A 22,290-nucleotide genomic window follows, 5' to 3' on the forward strand; every position below is an offset into this window, starting at 1 on the left:
CCGGCTGCCGCTGCCTGGCGGAAGAGGCCGCGCCCGCCGCTCCGCGCTGGGAAGCGAAACCGAAAGGCAGCGGGGATAGACCGGAGCTGGGCGGCCATGGCGGGGCAGCGGCCGGGCGGCTTCCCGCTGCTGGTGCGCGGCGACTGGGGCTCCGCCGAGCCGCCCCCCGCCCTGAGGAAGAAGCTGCTCTGCTACTTCCAGAGCCAGAAGCGCTCGGGCGGCGGCGAGTGCGAGCTGCGGGCCGCCACCGGGCACCTCCTCGTCTGCTTCGCGCACCCCGAAGGTGAGCGGCCGGGCGGGGTCCGGGGTGAGGGGTCCGGCGAGGTCCAGGACGGCCGGGGCTGCCCGTCTGCCTCTCCGCGAGAAACTGGCTGGTGCTTGGTCTGCCTGCGGAGCGAGGGTGCGCTGCCTTGTAACTCGCAAGTCGTAACTTTCTGCAAGTTAAAATATATATATACTGACTTACTTATTGCATGTGATGCGTACTGTCTAGTATGTAATATACAAATCTATAGCATGTAATGCCTCATATACATCCCGTAATATGCAATATAGAATATATAATATGTATTTGCTTACGTGTATTTGCTTAAATTTGGTAGTTAGTACTAGCCTCTAGATTGCATTTTGAATAGCTCTAGGCTATAAGTTAATAAATATATCCCTGTGTATATATATATGTATATATGTATTAATTTTGGCGCAGGTAGTGTTCTCTAGATTGCACTTGGAATAATAAAGCTTATGTGGATCTAACTTTATATATATTATAGTTACAGATATATACTAAAAATTATGTATAACATGCATGTATTTATCAAAACTTGCACCAAGGTGGAAAGCATTTAGCTGCGGTTGTGTTAAATGTATACATGTACGTGTGTGTACATGCATGTGCATTAACATATATATACACTTTTTCCCCCCCCTGCCTTATCATGCTTCCCAGTTGCTGACTCGCCCAGCAGGTAAGCTCAGGACAGACAGCCCAAAGCCCTTTTAACGCTGCCTGGGCAAGGGTGTGCAAGGCGCGGGGGCCGGTACCGGGGCGCTTGTGCTGCAGCCCCAGTGCAGGGCTGCCCACCAGGCACCTGTGGTACAGCTGAGCTCTGCATCTCTGGTGGGGTTTTTGCAGAAAGAACATCCTCTCCTGTACTGTTTCTTTTCAGGAGGGAAGCCTCGCGTGTTCTTTGTTAGTGTTATGAGTTTAAAGCTCTTCTGTTTTGTGTGTGGGACGGTATATGTGTCCTAATGTAATCGTGGAAAAGCGCTGCGTAATTTATAGTTGTATTTCCATTCAGGTTGTCACTGGGGTTTTTTTGGTTTTATTTAGTGAAACAACGAGTTCTTGAGAGACAGTCTCATGAGCTGCGTTTGGGAGAAAAAGGAAAGTTGAAGTTGATTGTCACAGAGCCTGACACAGCACTAGCTGCTGAAGAGGAGGCATTTGAAGAAAAATTAAGTCCCACAAAGGTGAATAAAAATTGTAATCCTCGCCAGAGCATTGCAGTAGTGGTGTGAGTGTCAAATCAGTCACTGGTATTTTGCTTTTGTTTTATTTTAGGCTCTGGATGCCACGAGCAACCTTCAAATAAAAGGTAAAATGTTACTATCACTCTGTGTGCTGATTCTTCATAAATCAAAAATGTTGGTGCTTTTCTCCACACATAGCTCCAGTTCTGTAGGGAGCCGTGCTGGAAGTTTCTGAGTTTGGCAGCCTGGCTCAGGTGATACAGGGAAAGACGTCTGGCCAGGGACACTGTAGACTTGGTCGCCAAGGATGGAGTTCACCTTGCCAGACTTAGACCACGAGCCTGGTTTTAGCTTCTAAAAGAGCCTTTTTAACCAGAGGGACATCTCCACAGGTGGATTTAGTTCCTTTATCCTGCATAACTGCTCTAAGATCTGCATAGAAACACCGAGATTGAAGGTCTGAAGCCCAGGCCTAGTGTCATTTTGCTCCCTGCAGTTTAAAGAGTTTAACTGCAAGAGTCTAAAGGCAAGAGGTGCATCTCCCCTGTACTTCAGTGACCTCGGTTAGGTCTGCTTTCAGCAATACCATGCTAAGCCTTATGATTCAGAAAGCAATCTAGAAAGCAGTACTGCACACCCAAATATACCCACATCTGTAAAGAGTAAATATTCAGCCCCAAGACAGACCTGTTAGGAAGTTCTTCAATAATTACCGCCCTATCACTTCCTTTCTCTATGAAGTTTTGTTCGGTGCCATTTTGTGTGGTTTTCATCCTTTCAAAATCAGGTATGCAAACCTGACACCTACTGTTTTTTAATTATACTAGAGAGGACCCTGAAAAATCTACAGATACTGCTCTTATTCGCTTTGTTGGGTCAGCCTAGTTTTTAGGATTGGCTTTTTTGTACTTTCTTCATTGGACATAGTGGAGTGGATGATTCCTGTTGGCAATCTAGAAATTAATAACTAGCATCTATAGGGCTGTTGCTTCTGCAACTACTTCTTTTGTTTTCCTCTTGTTTGGCTTATGCTGGTAGGCCTTCAAAGGCAGCTGTGTTCTGTAAATGTTATGGGTCTGGTATCAGTTGTTGTACCTTGGGAAAACTTGTACACCCGGTGAGCAGGCAGAGCCAGCCTGTTTGTGCTGCCACCTGCTTGAGCCTTCCCTGTCTCCACCCTTAGGGCTGCCCACCACGGCCAGCCTGTTGGGCACTACCCCAAGATTTAGGGATTTTGGGGTCTTCTGAGCAAAAGCAAGGAGACACCTTGTTCTTCCCCATCCCCAGTCCGGCATGCAACTGCTCCACTGAGCTCCACTGAGCTCTCACCTCAGTTGTGTTGTGTTCTGTGCCACAGCCGGAGACGGTGGCCGTAGAGGTTTACATTAAGGGTTGTGAGTGTCAGGGTTTCATGTGATGCTCATCTCCCTACCATGCTGCAGGGATGTCCTGGTTACCAAACTGAGAGAGGCTTATCTTCCTGCTTGTGTTCGTTGGGGTGAGGAGTTGCCTTTGTTTGTGAGTCTTGAGCCATCTTGAGCACCCTGGGGTGCCCTTTGGTCCCTCGCCACCCTGACTGCTGTTTGCCGTGGCCTGTTGGACAGTTGTGTCACCGCATACCTGGCTGACACTTTTAGTTTACTCAGGCATGCAGAGGAGGATGTTCCCATTCGGAGGTTCTTTCCTGCCTCTACCTTCATCTGCCTGCAAAGCTGGAGAAGTGCCTTTCTCTGGCAGCTGCTGGACTTCTGGAGTGCTCGGTGGGCACCCCTGTTATATTGTCTATCTGCAAAATTTTGTCGCATCCCTGCCAGCCTTCTGTGCATGTGGGTCCTTCAGGGCTGTGATGCTGCACTGATGGCAGGGCACGGTGGTCATCAGGAGGCTTTGCATAGAATTGTGCAGAGCTACTGCCTGGCTTGTGGTGCCTGCGAATGTCCCAAGCTACGTTCAGGCTTGTTATGCCTTCACCTGGGCTAAGAAACAGATGCAGAGGCTGCAGGGCCTCTCACAACCCTTACCAATGCCTGAGCAGCCATGGCCAATTGTCTCAATGGATTTTATGTCATTTTATTTGTCTTCGACCTGGAGACATACCAGTGACCTTGTACTTGTTTAACTCACAGCTATTTTTGTGCCACTGAAGAAGCTGCCTGCAGAGTATTGCATCTGGGCTGTTCTGGATCCCAAAATGTCCCAGGATATCCTGGAGTATTTGATTAGTTAGATGATCTCTAACTAATCAAATATCGGGAGAGAAAGGCTGAGCAAACGCTGCTTATTCCAGGAAATGTGTACCAATATGTCATATGGCTTATTTCTCTTTCTGTTGAAGATGATGCAGAAGCCTTGCAGAAAGCAGAAAGCTGTGTTGCAAACAGCGAACTCCAGGAGGAAGCTGACTCTGCAATGAACGTCGCAGAAAAGCCCAGAGAGATCTCGCCTTCAGTGGTGTTTGAAAACATACAAGAATGCAGCCCAAAATGCTTACGTCTGCTGTTGGAGAACATCAGTGGCCTGGCAGCAGATGATGACTTCACCGTGGAAGTGATACCTGAAATAAATGTTGCTGTAGCTACTTTTACAAAAAGCATTGGTAAGACAGGATGAGCACCATTGTTCATTTCCATGTGTATGTGTGAGTAATAGCTTTCAGAGTGTCCTGGTTTAAGCCCAGGCAGTAACTCAGCACTACACAGCTGCTCACTCGCACCCCTTGTTTCCCCCCTACCCGGGGTGGGATGAGGAGGAGAATCGAAAGAATATAAACCCCATGGGTTGAAATAAGAGCAGTCCAGTAACTAAAGTACAATATACTACTACTACTACTGATAATAATAGTAATAATGATAAGGGAAATAACAAGGGGAGAGAATATAAAACTAAAAAGGGGAAAAGAGAGATTAAAAAAACCCCACAACAGTGATGCACAGTATAATTGCTCACTACCCAGCCCAACCCAAGCAGCAATCAGCCCCTTTTGGGTAATTCTCCCTGGTTTATATATTGAACGTGATGTGCTGTGGTATGGAATACCCCTTTGGCTAGGTTGGGTCAGGTGTCCTGTCTCTGCTCCCTCCCGGCTTCTCATGCTCCTCCTCACTGGCAGAGCATGAGACTGAAAAGTCCGTGATCAGGGTAAGTGCTACTAAGCAACAACTAAAACATCGGTGTGTTATCAGCATTGTTCTCCAACTAAGGCCAAAACACAGCACTGCACCAGCTACTGGGAAGAAAATTAACTCTATCCCAGCTGAAACCAGCACACACAGCTTGATTCCTCTCCTATTAGAGATTCAGGCAGTTTTAAAAAAGTACCTGGACTGTAGTTTCTCAAGAAAGATGTAAGTCTTTATATACACCTCCATGAAAATGCCTGTGATCCAAATGTTACACTAAAAACATTGTGGTATCTTCATTAATTGAAATTGGATGAGAATGTTTCATTGTGTCTCTCTTGTTTGGGGTTAGATGGAACAGAATTAGAAGCACACTGAGGGTGGAGACGATTTCTGCAAATTACTGAAGTGTATAAAGTCTCCATCTGAGAAGACAGTGAAACAGTGAGAAGATCTTGGTTGATACAAGAGATGAATAAGAGGGGAACAGAGACATAGTGGTAGTGAATAGCTGAGAGTAACATGGCTGCATGCATTTCGCCTTTTTTACTACAGCAGAGTTGCTTGGCATGAAAGACGGTTTTGCTGCAAAAGCAGGGAAAAGCAGATTCAGCTCATTTCTCTACCAGAAGTGATAGCCAGGGCTGCTAATGGCTGGGGAAAGCACAGTCAGTTTGTTCTGTTCTTCTGTTTACAGATACTGAAGAATTTGTCAAAAAATGTTCACAAAACAAGAGAGTTAAAAAATTCAAAATGACTGCCAGGCTTCTTGAACTGACCCGGAGCATCAAGGCTGAAAACATACCAGCCAGCATTTCCACAGACTACATCACAGTTTACTTTGAGAGTGTGCGGAATGGTGGGGGGCCCGTGTCAGACGTCCAGCTCTTCCCTGAGGAGAACTTGGCCATCATTACTTTCTGTGATCACAAAGGTAACACTCTCCTCAGCCTGACCAAATTGCTCTCAGGCAGAGGACCTGAAAGAAAATGACTGCAAATTTGGGCATTAGGAGAAACTTGTCTTGCTGTCGCTAAAGCCAGCATACACTGTCCTGTTCCTGGGAAGTGCTCTGCGTTTAGAAATACTGCTGCATGTCTAGGCTTTCAGAATCTCTCTGTTTTTTATGTTATCAAAGTCATCTTAATAGTGGTTTTGTGCATGGGTTGTTCCCACTGTTGTGTTTTTCCCATTTACAGAGGCTTTTATCTGCAATACAACGTTAATTGTACTTACAGGTAGAGGAAGCAGGATCTGTCAATGACTGCAGTTTTCACAGTTAGCTTTCAGAAACTAATTAAGGTCAAATATCTTCATTATCAGGGAAGAATAGAGCTAAAGAACAATCTTGTTACTATTCCTTATGTTGAATTGCCATCCCGTTTTTATGCCAGTGTACCCTCAGTAAATATCTCTGTGTTAGGGTAAATATATCTGTGTTAGGAGACTCCTGGCTTAGTAAATTCCTTTAATTAAAGATATCTGCCAGGTGATAGTTTTTCTTCTGACTCTCAGAATTTTCTTATGAATATTTTGTACATTAATAGGTAACTTGGATCACTGTAATGTAGTTTAAATCCCCACCAACATTATAATTAATTTCCTTTGTCCATTCCCACCAAAATGCCAAAAAAAAAAAAAGAAAAAGGAAAGCAAAAATGCACTGGCATGAAGAATTTTATTTTAAGTTGAGAGTGAGGAGTGTTTCATAATAGTATGTTGACATGGCCCTGCTGAGGGGTGGGGTTTCCTTAAGAAATGAGAGTAAGGTGTAGCTGTACAGGTAAATACAGGCACAAGCATATTTACCAAACTAGTTGGAGCCAAGCCTCTTATCTTGTCCCCTACAGAACAGTTTGGAAACCAGAAAGACATAAGAGTAGCTCTTTCAAATGAAAAGAAGCGAAACAATTATTCAGTGTAATTCTATTCAGAATCATTTTCTTGATTTGAGTTTAATGATAGATATGTGTTTGTATGTATGTGCGCTAACTTTTAGATGTCAACACGGTCTTGGAAAAGCAGCATTTACTGGAACAGACACCAATTTCTGTGCATCCATATTACCACTCCTTGGGAACAGCTCTCTATGGAGAAGAAAGACCAACTATCAAGATGCCAGACCCCATTGGGGTGCCGCTAGATCCGTATGTCTGGCAGTTTTTACAAAGACAGGTGAAACTGATGCAAGACATAAACCAGGAAATGGCGATTTGCCATTGTGAGCTGAAATGGCCCCAGACAGACTGTGCATACCCGGAAATTATGTTGTGCCCATCATCATCCCTCTCAGAGCAGAAAAAGCCAATGATTAACTTGATCAAGACATGGAAGCAAGATGCTTCCACTGAGTTCTTACGTGCCATGGCACGTTACATAGCCATAAAATGTAAAGTAAATTCGGTGGATTGGAAAGACGTGAAAAACAGATTGGTGAAAAATGTTGGTTTGATCATAACGGAGATTTCTGAGGAGACAGTGGTAATTGCAGGCAACAGAGCAGCAGTGGACAGTGCAGAGAAAGAAATGAGGGAATGCATGGAAAAACACATGAAGCAAAGTGAAAGGGAAAAACAAAGCATAGAAATTTCTGTGTCAGTGATCCCAGGGAAGTATGCCATTCTGCACAACGCTGGGCTAGAAGAAAATATTCACAAAGAATATCCATGCTTAAAGATCTTTTATGATGACACAAAAAAAACTGTTCAGTTGTGTGGATTACCTGCAGAAGTATATAAAATCAAAGCTGACTTACTGGAAAAGGTATTGAATATGCCATGTACATCAGTTACCATTGATCCCCATATTTTCTACTATCTACAGCATGTAGATAATAAAACAATGTCAGAGACATTATTCACTACTAAAAAAATTAATACTTTTTATGAGCTTGAGGATGATACAGTAATGCTATTTGGACATGCTCCCAAAGATCTTTTAGAAGCAGAAAAGCAAATAAAGACAGGCTTAGAATATAAGTGCATCAATGTGGAGGACTGTGAGGTCATTAAAAAGGAGCAGTGGAAGAGTCTTCTTGCTTCCTTGCGTAAGAAGTACAGTTCTTCCCAGGAAACTGTAGTCATTGATGAACCTGGAAAAGAGAATAAAGTGATTATTGCTGGATTTTCTAAGGCTGTAACAGAAGTTTATCAGAAACTTACTGATTTTATAGACAGAAACACACATATAGAAAAAGTAATCCCGGCTAAGTCAGTGGTGGTAGTGCAATTTGTAGAGCAGGAAAAATCCAATGTTTATCTTAAATTGAAGAAGAAAGGAGTGACAATACGTTTTGACACCAAGACACCATGTATTTCTGTGAGTGGACCAAGAGCAGAAGCACGGAATGCAGTCACCACTTTTGAAAAAATTCTCTCATCCCTTTACTCAAAAAATGTGCAAATTGATAAACCAGGAGCCAAAGAGCTCTTCATTGAAAGGAAAGATTCATGTGTTTTTGAGGCAAAGCAGAAATTTGGCTGTTTGATTAGGCTGGAAGAAGAAGAACAGCAACAACAACAAAAAATGGGTGAAAACGTTGGTGATAAAGTGGAAAGCAAGCTCTACTTTAAGAAAATGCTGCCAGATGGAGTTGTAGTAGCAGTTTATAAAGATGACTTGTGCACTCATCCTGTTGATGTTGTGGTAAATGCATCTAATGAAGATCTGAAACACAACGGTGGCCTTGCTTGGGCACTGTTAAAAGCGGCTGGTCCAGAGCTGCAGCAGGAGTGTGATGAGCTGGTGAAGAAGAACGGGAGCTTGCAGCCTGGCTGTGTGGTTATCACGGGTGCAGGGAAACTCCCCTGCAAGAACGTAGTTCATGCTGTTGGGCCCAGGTGGAGGAAGGATGAAGCAGAACAGTGTGTGTGCTTGTTAAGACAGGCAGTGAAGAAAAGTCTACAACTAGCTGAAACGTTTAATCATCGTTCTATAGCTCTGCCCGCTATAAGTGGAGGCATTTTTGGCTTCCCACTGGAACTGTGTACATATTCGATTGTAGCCTCCATCAAGGAGACCTTGGAAGAATCCAAGGGGGACAGCAGCTTGAAGGAGGTTCATCTTGTGGGTGATGCAGAAGGAACAGTTCAGGCTCTCAGTGAGGCAGTAAAAAAAGTGTTCGCAGCTGAATTATCCTCCCTGATACTGCAGACTTCGAGCTCGGGAAACCTTAAGATGAGAGAAAGCCAAAAGGAGGAGAGAAAAGAGGATCTTCAGATGGCTAGAGATGATCTGCAGATGATTACAACGGATGAAGGTCTTTGCATCCAAGTAGAGGAGAAAAATGTTCAGGAAGCCACGGTAGGTCTTTAATTTTCTGCTTCCCCTCTAACTTGATGTGAAGGAGCAGGGAAGTCATAATCCCTCTGTACTCAGCACTGGTGAGGCCGCACCTCAAATACTGTGTTCAGTTCTGGGACCCTCACTATAAAAGAGACATTGAGGTGCTGGAGCAGGTCCAGAAAAGAGAAACAAAGCTGGTGAAGGGTCTGGAGAACAAGTCTGATGAGGAATGGCTGAGCTGGGGTTGTTTAGTCTGGAGAAGGCTCAGGGGAGACCTTATTGCTCTTTACAACTACCTGAAAGGAGGTTGCAGGGAAGTGGGGGTCAGACTCTTCTCCCAAGTAACAAGTGATATAATAAGAGGTAACGGCCTCAAGCTGCTCCAGGGGAGGTTTAGACTGGATATTAGGAACAATTTCTTCACTGAGAGGGTGAGCAGTCATTGAAACAGGCTGCCCAGGGAAGTGGTGGAATCACTGTCCCTGGAAGTGTTAACAAACCGTGTAGATGAGGCCCTCAGTCACATGGTTTAGTGGTGGACTTGGCAGTCCTGGCGTAAAGGTTGGACTTGATGACCTTAAAGGTCTTTTCCAACCTTGTTGATTCTATGATTTTATGGAGATCTTTAAATTTCAATAGAAAAGGAAGGACAGTAGGTTATATTGTTTTACAAGGCAATTGCTGCATAAGGAAACAGCTATGTGCTAGCTGAACAAGGATGCAAACTTACAAAACTGATGGATTTCAGGTTGAGATCTGTCACTCTGTAGCTGTTTCTAGTTGGCAATTGTGAATTTGGGGATGTTTTGTTCCCACCTAGGTTTTATTTTTGCTCCAGGTTTAAGGTCAATATGTAAAACGGTTGGGTTTTTTGGTTTTGGTTTTTGGTTTTTTTTTTTTCCTTTTCTCTGCAGGGGAAACATTAAAATACTTTCTGAAAGTGTTTGTACGATCTGTACCTACCTAGGTTGGATATTATGGGAAATCAGCACCTGTCTGGGCTGCTTCTGTGAGCCGTGCTAACGGGGGGATGGAGCTTATTTTATTTTTTTTTTAGTTCCCTTCTCTTTGGATGGGTTAAAGACACAGTTTATGAAGAAGTTACTGAGCACTAGAAAAGTGATCCCATAGAAGAAGGCATGCTTAGATTGTTGTGCCAAACTAGACCTGATTTTACTACCCCTGCTACGCCCATTTTCTTTTTTCATTCTTTTTGCTAACAGAGATTGTAACTACTACTCATCTAGACCATCAAGACGCAACTTACACCTCTGATGTAGTTTCTTTCTGTTACGTTTTTTCCCTTCAGTGATGCAAAGTGCATCTTGATAAATCTCTCTTTTTCAACAGCCCCTAACTTTTATACTTTGTGACTTTAAAATCTCCCTCAATTATTATTATTATTGTCCCGTGTTTCAATATTAGTTGCTTCAGATGTCATTTTGGTGCCTGCAAAAGCCTATTCCAATAAAAGATCAATACTAGATGTAAAAAAACCCTCAGTATGACACACATTACAATATTAATTATTAAAATAATTGGTAATTAAAACATCCTCAGTGGAAAAACACAAAGCAAATACCAGATATGAGGCTTTGCCAGTTTTACTTCATGAGAGCACAACAACCTCTCTTCACCTCGTTTTGGTGCATGAGGTGCTGGTTTTCTGATAAGGTGTAGATAATCCCACTTCCAGTGAAAAGGTGGAAAAGGACATGAAACTTTCTACATTATGCATACCTTATACAATATGTGCATTTTGCATCATGTGGTGATGCTAAAGAAGGAGTGATACTGCTGCAGTTCTTCACAAGGAAATGTAGGAAAGGCCAGGCCTGGGGCGAGGGGATGAGACAGGCTGCAGAGGTTGGGTTTATTTCACCTGCTCAGACATTTAGCATCTGCTCGGGACGAGATAGTCACAGCCTTACCTCCACTGAGGGCTTGACAGCCCTGCCTGCCCGGCTGGCTCACATGTAGATACATGTGGTGTTGGTACGCCCCGTGGGTCTGATGCTGTCTAATGCAGGTTTACTACAAGTCCAGGAATGCTCAGCATGCAAAGCTCTGCTGAAATTTCTGCAATTATTTTTTCATTGCCATCTTGTTTTTCATGCTGTGCATGGCTTCGATAGTGCTGTTAGTCTTGATGCATAATTTTACTTGTAGTCTGACTACAGATATTTTTGTTGTAATTTTGTTGCAGACGGATGTTATTGTTAACAGTGTTGGCACAGATCTGAAGTTTGGCGTGGGGCCTCTTTGCAAAGCCTTGCTGGAAAAGGCTGGACCAGGGCTCCAAGTAGAGTTTGACAACGAAAAACAAAGACAGGACGCTGACGAAGGAAGTGTGCTCTGCACCAGTGGATGTGCTCTCGCCTGCAAGTCTGTGCTTCATGCCATACTTCCCATGTGGAATCAAGGAAGAGGACAAACCGTGGAGGTACATTTTAATTATAAAAAAAAATTAAATAATTTTGTAGACAGATTTATTTGGGGTCCTATCCTGAAGTTTCAAGATTAAAAATAGTTAGTTTAGATGACTCAACTCCATTTACTTCTGTTGAAGTGACCTTAAAGATGCCTTGATGCACTGAGAGCTTTTTCTCATACCAGTATATTCTCTATGGAAGTAACAACAAACGATGCCTTCTTAAAAAAAAAAAAAAAAAAAGGGAAGAAGAAAAAAACCCCTCTCTGCTCTGTTTTACAGATGCTAGAAGATATAATCACCTTCTGCTTGAAGAAAACTGAAGAACTTGGACTGAAATCAATCACTTTCCCAGCTATTGGAACTGGAGGATTCAGATTTCCTAAAAACATTGTTTCCAAATTAATGTTTGATGTGGTATTCAAGTTCAGCAGTAGTCACACTTGGAGGACTCTCCAGGAAGTTCATTTTGTCTTGAATCCAAACGATACGGGTAACATTCAGGTAGTTCTCAGGAGAAAGCCATCTATGTTACATACTGTTCTAGTTATGCCTTACAATATTTTAGTTATGTTGCTTCCTAAGGGGAATAATTTAGCAGTTGGCCCGTAACAATAGGTTGTCTCTTCAGTGTCTCTGGAATATAAACTCTCAGCAAGCATAAGCTGCAGACAAAATTGGGCTTGCTGCTGGCACTGTAAATAACTGTAGATGCTCACTCATCTTTTGACAGAGGAGTTCTGGCAATGCAAAGACAGTATCTATTATCACAGTGTTCACACTGAGTCTTCCACTGTTATTAATGATACCTAAACATGACTGTAAAGCATGTCAGATGGCTCAGCAAGAGCGACACAACTCTTAATGTTAGTTACAGTATTTCAGAGTTGTATACTGAATATTTCTATGTCTGGTACCTTTTTTTCTTTTCTTTTCTCCTCAGGCTTTTAACATTGAACTACAACGTAGAGTAGCTGGAAGTTGCAATGCTGCAGCACCATGGTCAAGTAAGTTGTGTAGTGGCTAGTAAGCAGGAGGTGGAACACGGGAGAATGTAAATACTGCAAAGAGGCTCTATACATATCAGGAAACAGATGAAATGTCATTAAGACACAGAGCATTTTTTTTTCCTCCTAGTGGACTGGCATTCTTACACTCCATTTGTAAAAATCTTAAAGGAATTTCTTTTGTTGAGGCTATGCTCATGTCTTAGTGAGGCCTGTCTTATAAGGCAGAGCCTTATTCATAAGAATATATGGCTCTTTCTTCTCAGTTGCTTTGAGTATCAGCGAGATGAAGTTAAGAGTGTGCAGGTAAAATATTAACTAGATAAGTTTAGACTAGAAGTAAAGAACAATTTCATCTCTGTAAGGGTAAAGATGAAATAACTTACAAAACTGGTGTGATGGGATCTCCCTTACTGGACATACTTAAGCTGCATACTCCATTTCTTGTAAGAGTTAATTCGGGCAAACTTGGTTACAGAGCTAGTCAGATCAGATAACCCCAAGAGTCCCTTTCTGAATTTATTCTACATGAATTTACAAGAATAGAAATAGTTTCACTTTCACAGTATTTAAACGGGAAGAACACCATGCCTTCCTGCTTCCAGAAATGGAGTAAGGAGAAAGACAGAGACTCTCTATGTCCATCAAAGCGATCTAGAGCACATTCCTTAAAATAAAAAGTTGATATTTCTATCAGTGGAAGAGAATAATACCCCAAACTAGAGGATAAGTGCGTTAAGGTCTTTTTCTTTCTTTTGTAGGTATTATTAGGCCTGTTTCAACTGATGCACGGGGAGTTCATGAAATGCAGATTGGTACCATTACACTCCAAGTAATTAGTGGAGATATTACCAAGGAGGATGCAGAGGTTATTGTAAACATATCAAATCCAACGTTTGATGCCACGTCAGGTATTGTATTGAATATGTAGCTCTTTAGTGATAAATTTGGGCTACTTTTTAGAAGAGGCCAGGGGAAAGAATTGTCCATATGTGAAACTTCTATGAAGTATTTTTCAGATGAAAGAGACTTGCGATTAGTTAGGAAATAGATATTAAACAGGTTTTGTATGTGACCTGAATATTCCATTTAGTTTCCAGACTACTCAGACAGAAGTTATTTGACCAGATTTTTCTTGTTTAAAAACAAAAATGCTTAAATAAAAGGAAATTTTGACAAATATAATCCTGACAAACTGTTCCTGTCACTGTAAGCCAAAGTCCTGGTTAAGTGACCTGTAAGAAGCAGAGATTCTTTGGTGACATTGCGAATTGCAAGCATGGAAGACATCAAATGGTATAATTTAAAGCAATCAGTGAGTTTGGTGAGGGGCTTGCTACTGGCTGGTGAAACAATGAAATTGGAGTTGTTCTTAATGATTTCTAATCAATAGTGAAGCCAGTGTTCTCTTTGCAGCTGTGCTGTGTGTCAAGGAAGGGAATTAGGGGAACGGACAAGGTTTTGCACTTTGTGGGATCTTACCATGTGAGAATTCGAGGTATTTGTAGAGTACAGAAGTTGGGTAGAGTTTTGAGTAGAAATGGCTATGTTGACTTAATGAATGTGTATGCTTTTCTTGTATAATTTAAGGGGTCTTCAAAGCAATAATGGATGCTGCTGGTTCCCAGGTAGAAGAAGAATGTGCTCAGTATGGTATGTAAATAGTTTTCACTTCTAGAAATCTTTAAAAGTCTGTTGTCAGCTACAGGAGAGCTCGAGTTTTGAAACTGAACAAAGTGGTGGAAGGCTGTCTTTTGGTGTAAGCAAGTGCAGGACTGGCCTTTAAAAGCTAACAGCAAATCTGAGCTGTATGTATTCACAAACACATAATTATTATTTATTGAAATAGTGTAACTTTGCTTATTGCCCTGATCGTGGGTTCTTCTTTGGACTGCATTCTGCCAGACCAGCAGAGCAGTAACGTCCCAACTCACTGTGGTTGGCTTCTATGAGTGCAAAAAGGAATGCATTCTGGTTGCCTAAATAAAACGTTCCTGCTCTGAATCCAGGAGTTAACTTTCAAGGTGGAGTGTCCTGGATATTTTTTCAGCCTTTGGCTCTGCAGGCTCTCCCTGTTTATCAGCCTGACCTCAGCACATGCAGAGCATCACACAATCAGTCGTTATCTTTGTGACCAGTGAAGTAGTATGGTTCATCGGTCCATTCATCCTCACAGTGTGACTCCCTTTTGAGGTGTTTGCAATCAAACATGAGTGCTCTGAAAAAACACAAGCATCTTTTGAAAGATTCCATACCACGCTTCTTAGATATCTTAATGGTGGCATTTTAACTGTTCAGCTATTCTGCAGAATAAGGGTTTGAGCTTTCAAGGAATAAGTGACATAAAAAAAAATGATTTCTCACATAAACGAATGGTGCACATTCTATTGGCATGCTTTTAAATAAAACTGAGCTTTATTTCAATTAAACATAAATTCTTAAGTTGTACTTAACAAGAAAATACCTTGTAGCAGAGATTTTGGGAAATTAGAAAACACAACTACTTGTATTACTTTCTCAAAGTTGTTCTGCAATCAAAATATTAACAGAGAAAACTGGAATCAACTAAAGTCAGAATAATAAAGCTCGCAGTGGATTTCTTTCTACTTTTTTCACTTCTAGCATCAATGTAACCAGCTGTCCTATCAGAAAAGATAGCTACTTCAAAAATGTTATGTCTCCTTCTCTATCTTCTCTTTTCCAGTTGGGCAGTTTCAAAGTGGCTTTATTACTACACAAGGTGGAAAACTGCTGTGCAGAAAAATCATCCATTTGATTCACAACAGGAATGTGAACCATCAGGTCTCCAAAGTGCTTAACGAGTGTGAGCTAAGGATGTACAAATCTGTTGCCTTCCCAGCAATTGGAACAGGTTTGTATTGTCTTAGGAAAGCAATGAAGGCTGTGATGGAAGTAATTCAGAAACTGGGGCAAAATTAATACCTCTGATATGGATAACAGTAGACTTCTACAAGAAACTCTGTAAGCTGTGATTTGCGAAGCTTCGTTGTAGTCAGTTCAACCACCACCCCCACACTTCAAAAATGCTTTTTTTTTTTTTTTTTTTTAAGTATAAATATTACAGTCAACATCAGTGGAGCAAAAACCCCTAAAAAAAGGTATTGCTCTGTAAAAGACATTCTGCCCCAAAACAGACTGTGTATCTCAGCTGACCACCCTGCAACTTCCTTCAAACTTCCCATAGACCTTGCTTTGGGCTTTCAGCCACATGTAAGGGCTGGGGTTGGGGTTTGTAGGTGGAGAAAGATGGAGTTGTTCTGAGACCAAAACTGGCTGACTATGGAAACTGTGGGCTGGGTACAGAATAACTGGGGTTTTCACCTTTATAGTTCTTGTTTCTGCCTACCTGCTCCAGTGGAGGGCTAGAGGCAGGCTAGCTTATTTGGCTTAAGCTTCTGTTTAGCTTGGGAATTGGGAGTTGCAGAAAGCAGGGTATCCTTCTCAGACCAAGGCTCCCATTGACTTTGGAAAAAGAAATTGTGAGCTGCACTTCAGGTTTGTTGTAGGGGAATGAAAGCACTTGTTTTGAGCTTGGTGTTCCTGTTTGCATGTTGAAATACACTGGAGGCTTATGCTAAAATCCTCTGATAGTTTTGATTTGGTTTTACTTTGGCACCCGGTTTAAAGACGGGGATAGAGTTAGTGGTGTGTGGATTTAAAAAATATCAGGGGGATGCTAAGGCTGAAGTTCTTGTTGGAGTCTCAAAGTAAATGGGGGTGAATCCCAGAAAGGGTTCCTGGCTCTGTTTTGGGTGTCAGCTCCCTGAACTCCAGGTTTAGGTGTAAAGCTGAGGTTAAGCCTGGGGCTTTGGCCAGAAAGCATAATGGGGTAGGGGGAGAGAGAGACACCAGTCTGTATGAGCTGGGGACGTGGTCGCTGTATTCTGGATGCTGCCTTGATTTAAGTACTGTTCACTAATACATGCTTTTTATTTTTGTTTAGGTCAAGCAGGACAGAGTCCAGCAAAGGTAGCTGATGACATGTTAGATGCTATAGTGGAATTTGCAAGCAAAAGATCAGTACAGCATTTGCAAAAAATTAAAATAGTCATCTTCCAAACAAATATGCTCAGAGACTTTTACAGAAGCATGAAGAAAAGAGAGGATTCAAATTCATCCACAACAGGTTCATGTATGTCTCTGCTTAAATGTAAGTAGGTGGATTTTCTGTGTGCATGGGCACATAGAGCTAGAGATCTTTTATTTAAAAGTAGTAATTAACATGTGTTTCTTCACAGCATTTTTCTGGGGTAAAAACCAACCAACTGGGAAGAAAAAGATTGTGGATTTGGAGAAGAAAGTTGATTTAGCCACATTCCAAATCTGTGGAGAAAGCCAAAAAAATGTGGATAAAACTGAGTCTTGGATAAAGGATTTTATTTTAAAAGATCATTTTGAAAACATTATTTCAGATGAGATAATTGAACATTTTGATAAGAGGCAAATTGACACTTTGAAGGATCTCCAGAGTAGAAAGCATGTCACCATTCAGTTTGAAAATAAACTTTCCCCGCCTTGCATTAAAATTTCTGGTATTACCAAGGATGTATGTTGGGTTTTTATGGAAGTTCAAAAAATAATCCAAAACCTTAAGGATACTGAAGAAGAACGATCCAAAGCAGAACTTGTTTATAACCTGGTAGAATGGAGATATCCAGGAAGCAGTGATAGCTTTGTTGCTTTTGATAAAATTACAAATATGCAGCTGGAGGATGCCAAAATAGCTAAAAAACCACATCTTATGGTCGAAATTAATAGGAAGAACTACAAGGTTGATATGAATACTCTACAGGCTAGTGATGACCAAGGAAAAACCATAAACATTCAACGTGTGTCAAAGAATGAAGGTAAATTATATCTTTGTAAATATCCTTTAATAATGATTATTGAATGATAATTCTGATAAATGCAAACTCAGGTGTTACAAAGAAATAATCTGGTCATAGCTTTTGTTTTTTTCTTTTAATTTCTTTCTTTCCCCCATGCATGCCATAGCCACCACTTTCATAATTAGCAGCAGCTATGACTGCAGTCAGAACATCTATTTTAAACATTATCTGTGCATATAGCATGCTGAGCATAGATTTTATGCTTAAGTCTCACAAAGGAAGTGGTGTATGGAGAATACACGAAATTCCTCTGTGTTTTCAAACTTGTTTTAGCTAGATATTGGTATGGGGATAATTAGACTACAGAAAATGTAAAGTCTTAGCAGTGCATTACAGAGCCAGGGATTTATTGAAGACAGAGAGTATTCTTGGAATAAAGTATTGTATAAAGTATTGCCCTCTCAGCCCTCTACATGCAATTGGTTGGTAAGACATGCCTACAAAACTGAGCTAGAGATCTGTGATGATAATGCAATCTCTGTTTTGCAGAAAAGCAGCCAATAATGCTCCCTGCACACTGGGAAGACATGCAAATGGAACGTGTCAAAGTGGTGAATCTCAAGCCATTGTGTGAGGAATATCTGGAGGTTCAGGCCAGATTTAAGAAGGGCTGTCATGGCTGTGTCATAGAGAAGGTGAAATACTATGGGGGGGGGGGGAAGTGAATTCTTAGGCTGAAAACATTAATATGCTTTCTAAATATTTGTTTATAAGGTGTCTGAAACCTAATACACCTTTCGTATGTCAGCCTCTCCAGCACTGTACAGGGTGGATATAAATCAAATCAAATTTCCTAAGAGTCGCTCTGCCATTTCTGCCTTCTAATAATACAAAACCCTTGACCATCAGTCTTCAGGCTGACTCTGCGTTCATCTAATGTAGTACTCACTAGTTAATGTGGTATTTCCAATTAGGAAATTCTATATTGAAATGGAAGCAGAAGCAAAAGCGTTTAGAATACAAAGGAAAATACAAAATCTTTGCAGACTGGCCACAAATCTTTTTGTTAGTTTACTACTTCTTCCATGTCAGTTCCAGAGCCTTTTAGCTAGACTTGGTTTTATCCAAAGTATCAAGATCTGATCCTGATTATTGAAAAGTCTGCAGCACAGTGCACAGAGATTTAATTACCAGGGGGAAGATGGAATTTTTCAGAATCAGGAGGAGCGATAAATAGGAGAAAATATGACAAAATTTATAGTAAGAATATGTGTTTGAAAAATTTTCTTCCATCATGAGGTTCAATGAGCTCAGTCTTAAGACACAAATAGAACAAAATAGTGCAATAGAAAAAAGATCAGGTAATGACATTGAAGTCATTTTCCATTGAAAATGGAAAGCTGTTACAGCAACGCCTTTAAGATTGTACTTTGACATAGAGCTGAGCTACATTCACATTGTTGGCATAAGGAGCCAGCAACATCTGTCCTCCCACCAATTTATTTTTACATAATTCTTATATTCAACCTATAATTCTTATAGGTTGCTAAACTACACAGTAAAGGAAGTAATTTTGACTTCCGAACTGAGATGTAGAAAAGAAACTTTAATTCAATGTAATGCTATCGCTGCAGTCTATCGTTTAGTGAGAAAATCATAGGTAAAGGTGAGTAGGATGTACGTAAGGCATCTTACATCATTGTCTTTGGCAGTGGTGCAACAGCATATTTCTAAAAATGATAACGCATCGCTACCGTGATTGCCTGTGTACCTGGTATGCTACACAAGACAAATGTATGCCAAAAATTACCAAGCTTGAAAAACTCTGGTAAGCTACTTTGGTTTGTTATTTTTCAGCAGGGTCATGTATTCAGTTCCCCAACCCAAACCACATGCTAACAGAGCATATTGAAAATTACTGTCATTCTTGAAGTTTGGTTTTGTTTTAATGCTTTCCTCCCATGATAAATACTGGTCTCTACCAGTATAAATATAGTTCTATTTTGTAACTTTGCAGATTGAAAGAATACAGAATCCCTTCCTCTGGCAGACATACCAAATAAAAAAGATATCTCTCTGTACAAAGAACAAAAATAAAAATAATGAGAAGTTGCTATTTCATGGGACAGCTGCATCGTCATTGAACACAATCAACTACAATGGATTTAATCGTGGGTATGCTGGAAAGAATGGTGAGTCATTATCCAAAGCAGTTAATTTCATAGACATGTATGACTAGAGAATGTCAATGTTGTAGTGCTGTCAGCACAACATGCAGACAGAGTAAGTCTGGAGGACAAAATAATAAACAACTCCAGAACATACTCTATATAGACGGAGGAATTAACGTGTTTGGTTAATCCCTTCTTGATTAATGCCTCCATCTAGAGGGTATCAGAAAAAGTTCACCTACTCTGAAATCAAGACTGAGCAGCTTTTGAGAAATGTGTTGTATGATCTGCTTAGAGAAAGGAACAAGGACTGCTGTTCAACATCCTCAGCTGAGATATCAACCACTAGCTGCTGGTATCTCCTCTCCTAGTTAGTAAAGTAGAGGTGCAGATAATTCTCCTGTTGCTTCCAAAGATAAGCACAGCACAAGCAATCAGAAGATCCCACTCCCTTAAAATTTGTGAAGTAATTCTTCCCCTTTAATAGTTGTTAGGGACAATTATTAAGTATTTAGCAGAAAGGCTTTCTGCATTAGTTCAAAGATTGTTTTGTCCAGTTTCTCTCATACAGTCATGTTTGTTATTTGGTAGCATTCAAAGATGAAGGACCAGATCCAAAGAAGTGGAACTCTTCTCCCGTAGGAAAGGACAGTCAAAATGTGGGTGTTGATACTTAGACAACATCTAAGTGGATTTGGATTTGCTTCTGATACAAAGGATTATTACTAGAATTTGCTGTTTAACCAAATGTATAACTTCTTCAGAATTTAAAAAAAAAAAACCAAACCAAAAAGGAAAGGGAGGGAGCTTTAGAGATTCTGAAGGGAATAAGAACACTAACGATATATGAAAATGTTGTCTTTCCGAACAGCTGCAGCCATTGGAAATGGAACCTACTTTGCTGTTGATGCATGTTATTCTGCTCAGGATACTTATTCCAGACCAGATGTGAATGGCAGAAAATACATGTACTTGGCTCGGGTCCTCACTGGGCAGTACTGTGTTGGGAGCAGAGGACTAATCACTCCACCACCAAAAAACACAGCAGATCCTACTGACCTGTATGACAGCGTGGTTGATAGTGTGAAAGATCCAACAATGTTTGTCATATTTAATGACATCCAGGCATATCCTGAATACCTTATTACTTTCAGGTGTTAGAATATTCTTAATAGCCTAGAAAATGTTAGTGCCTTTTACATGTGAGAATTAACAGGGGAATTCTTGATTCTTGTTTACATCCAGGTTTCTTAAACTAAGTGGTTATTTATCTATCCATGTGTTTAAATATGTCTTCAAATTATCAACACAATGATCCAGGATAAGCAAATATTTTAGAACGTACTATTTCAATACTCACACTTCAAATTCAGGTCCATGGAGGTGTAGGTAAGAACTGTGAGAACAACCCTGACCTCTTATTATGCAAGGCAGAGTGAACTGGTAGGAGAGGGAGGGAGCTGCTGTGCCTTACTTGCAGCCTGAAGTAAGAGGCGTAGGGTAGGACAATGCACCTATGCATGTTCCTATTTCTGGTATTCACCAAAAGCACCAAGTGGCTGGGTCCTTGTGAGGACTTATTTAAAATGCACTGTGTTGGGGGAATTACCTTGCTTGCCAGCAGAGTTTTCAGTCATTCTCAGACATCCACTCACTCTTATTGATACTAAGAGTCCTGAAGATAAAAACACAATATTGAACTTACCATTTGCATTCATTATTTCACCCCGCTAGCTGTTGTAGCATACTGTTATCCCCTGTGTATGAATTCATGTATTCATACCTATTTCTAAGGGGCATTCTCTACGGTCCCCCGCATTATATACATCCATCTTCCACATACAAAGTCATTGCTTCTGGAATTTTCAAGATGCTAAAGAGGGACTTTGAATGTCTTCTGGTCAGTACCAAAACATTAACCCGTTTGTAGAATTACTAATTCTCAGCGGGTTATCTACAGGTGCATAACTCGGTTACCATGCTTAAACCACCTGAAAACTTTTAAAATTCTGTGAAGCAAGTAAATAATGGTATTTGTGTATCTTTGCAAGTTGTACACTTAATTATAGTTACAATCTTAAAACTGCCGATCAAAAGCCATATACACCTGTTTTTAATGAAAATAGTTTCAAACAGCTACATTGTGTTACCAAGTGTCCTGGGTTTGGCTGGGATAGAGTTAATTTTCTTCCCAGTAGCTGGTGCAGTGCTGTGTTTTTGCTTTAGCCTGAGAACAACGCTGATAACACACTGATGTTTTAGTTGTTGGTAAGAAGTGTTGACCTTGATCAAGGACTTTTCAATCTCATGCTTTGCCGTTGAGGAGTTGCACAAGAAGCCGGGAGGAAGCAGAGATAGGACACCTGACCCAGACTAGCCAAAGGGGTATTCCATACCACAGCATGTCATGCTTGGTATATAGACTGGGGGGAGTTACCCTGAAGGGACCAATCACTGCTCAGGTTGGGCTGGGTATCAGTCAGCGAGTGATGAGCAATTCTGTTGTGCAGCACTTGGGCTTTTTTGTTTTCTCTCTTTTTGTTATTTCACGTTTCATTATTAGTAGTAGGATTATACCTTATTTTAATTATTAAACTGTTCTTATCTCAATCTGCAGGTTGTACCTTTTTTCCAATTCTCTTCCCCATCCCACTTGGGGGCGGGAGGAGAGTGAGCAAGGGGCTGCGTGGTATTTTGAACACACATCAAGCAGATGTGTTGCTTTACATTTGAATGTCTTTATGTCACAGTGATGCTATGAATAGTGAGAAGCAGAAATGGCTTAGAAGACAAAATTTTTTCTTGTGTTGTCCAAGTAATAGATTTGTATACAGACTCCAGGTGACATTATTCTTCCATAGTCCAAAGGAGACCTGTGCTGCAAATAGCTGCCAGGATGTCTTAAAACCCCACCAAGATGTTCTCATTGCCAGCAAAGGGGAAAAGTGCTTATGG

General features: G+C 41.1%; 1 protein-coding gene across 1 annotated transcript; it reads left to right on the top strand.

Annotated features, from left to right (window-relative positions):
* Window positions 1–21,945, top strand: LOC115608849 (protein mono-ADP-ribosyltransferase PARP14-like). Its single transcript, XM_030488281.1, has 17 exons — window positions 1–283; window positions 1,334–1,473; window positions 1,565–1,598; window positions 3,809–4,069; window positions 5,290–5,526; window positions 6,592–8,894; window positions 11,083–11,319; window positions 11,590–11,811; window positions 12,251–12,314; window positions 13,076–13,225; window positions 13,905–13,967; window positions 15,019–15,186; window positions 16,279–16,467; window positions 16,574–17,182; window positions 17,714–17,859; window positions 19,182–19,356; window positions 20,207–21,945. Exons 1-17 carry the CDS (start codon window positions 97–99, stop codon window positions 20,494–20,496), a joined length of 5,475 nt encoding a protein of 1,824 aa, XP_030344141.1. The 5' UTR covers window positions 1–96; the 3' UTR covers window positions 20,497–21,945.
* Window positions 21,946–22,290: the final 345 nt, after the last annotated feature.

The sequence above is a fragment of the Strigops habroptila genome, chromosome 5 (genome assembly GCF_004027225.2).
Source record: "Strigops habroptila isolate Jane chromosome 5, bStrHab1.2.pri, whole genome shotgun sequence".
NCBI classification, from domain to species: domain Eukaryota; kingdom Metazoa; phylum Chordata; class Aves; order Psittaciformes; family Psittacidae; genus Strigops; species Strigops habroptila.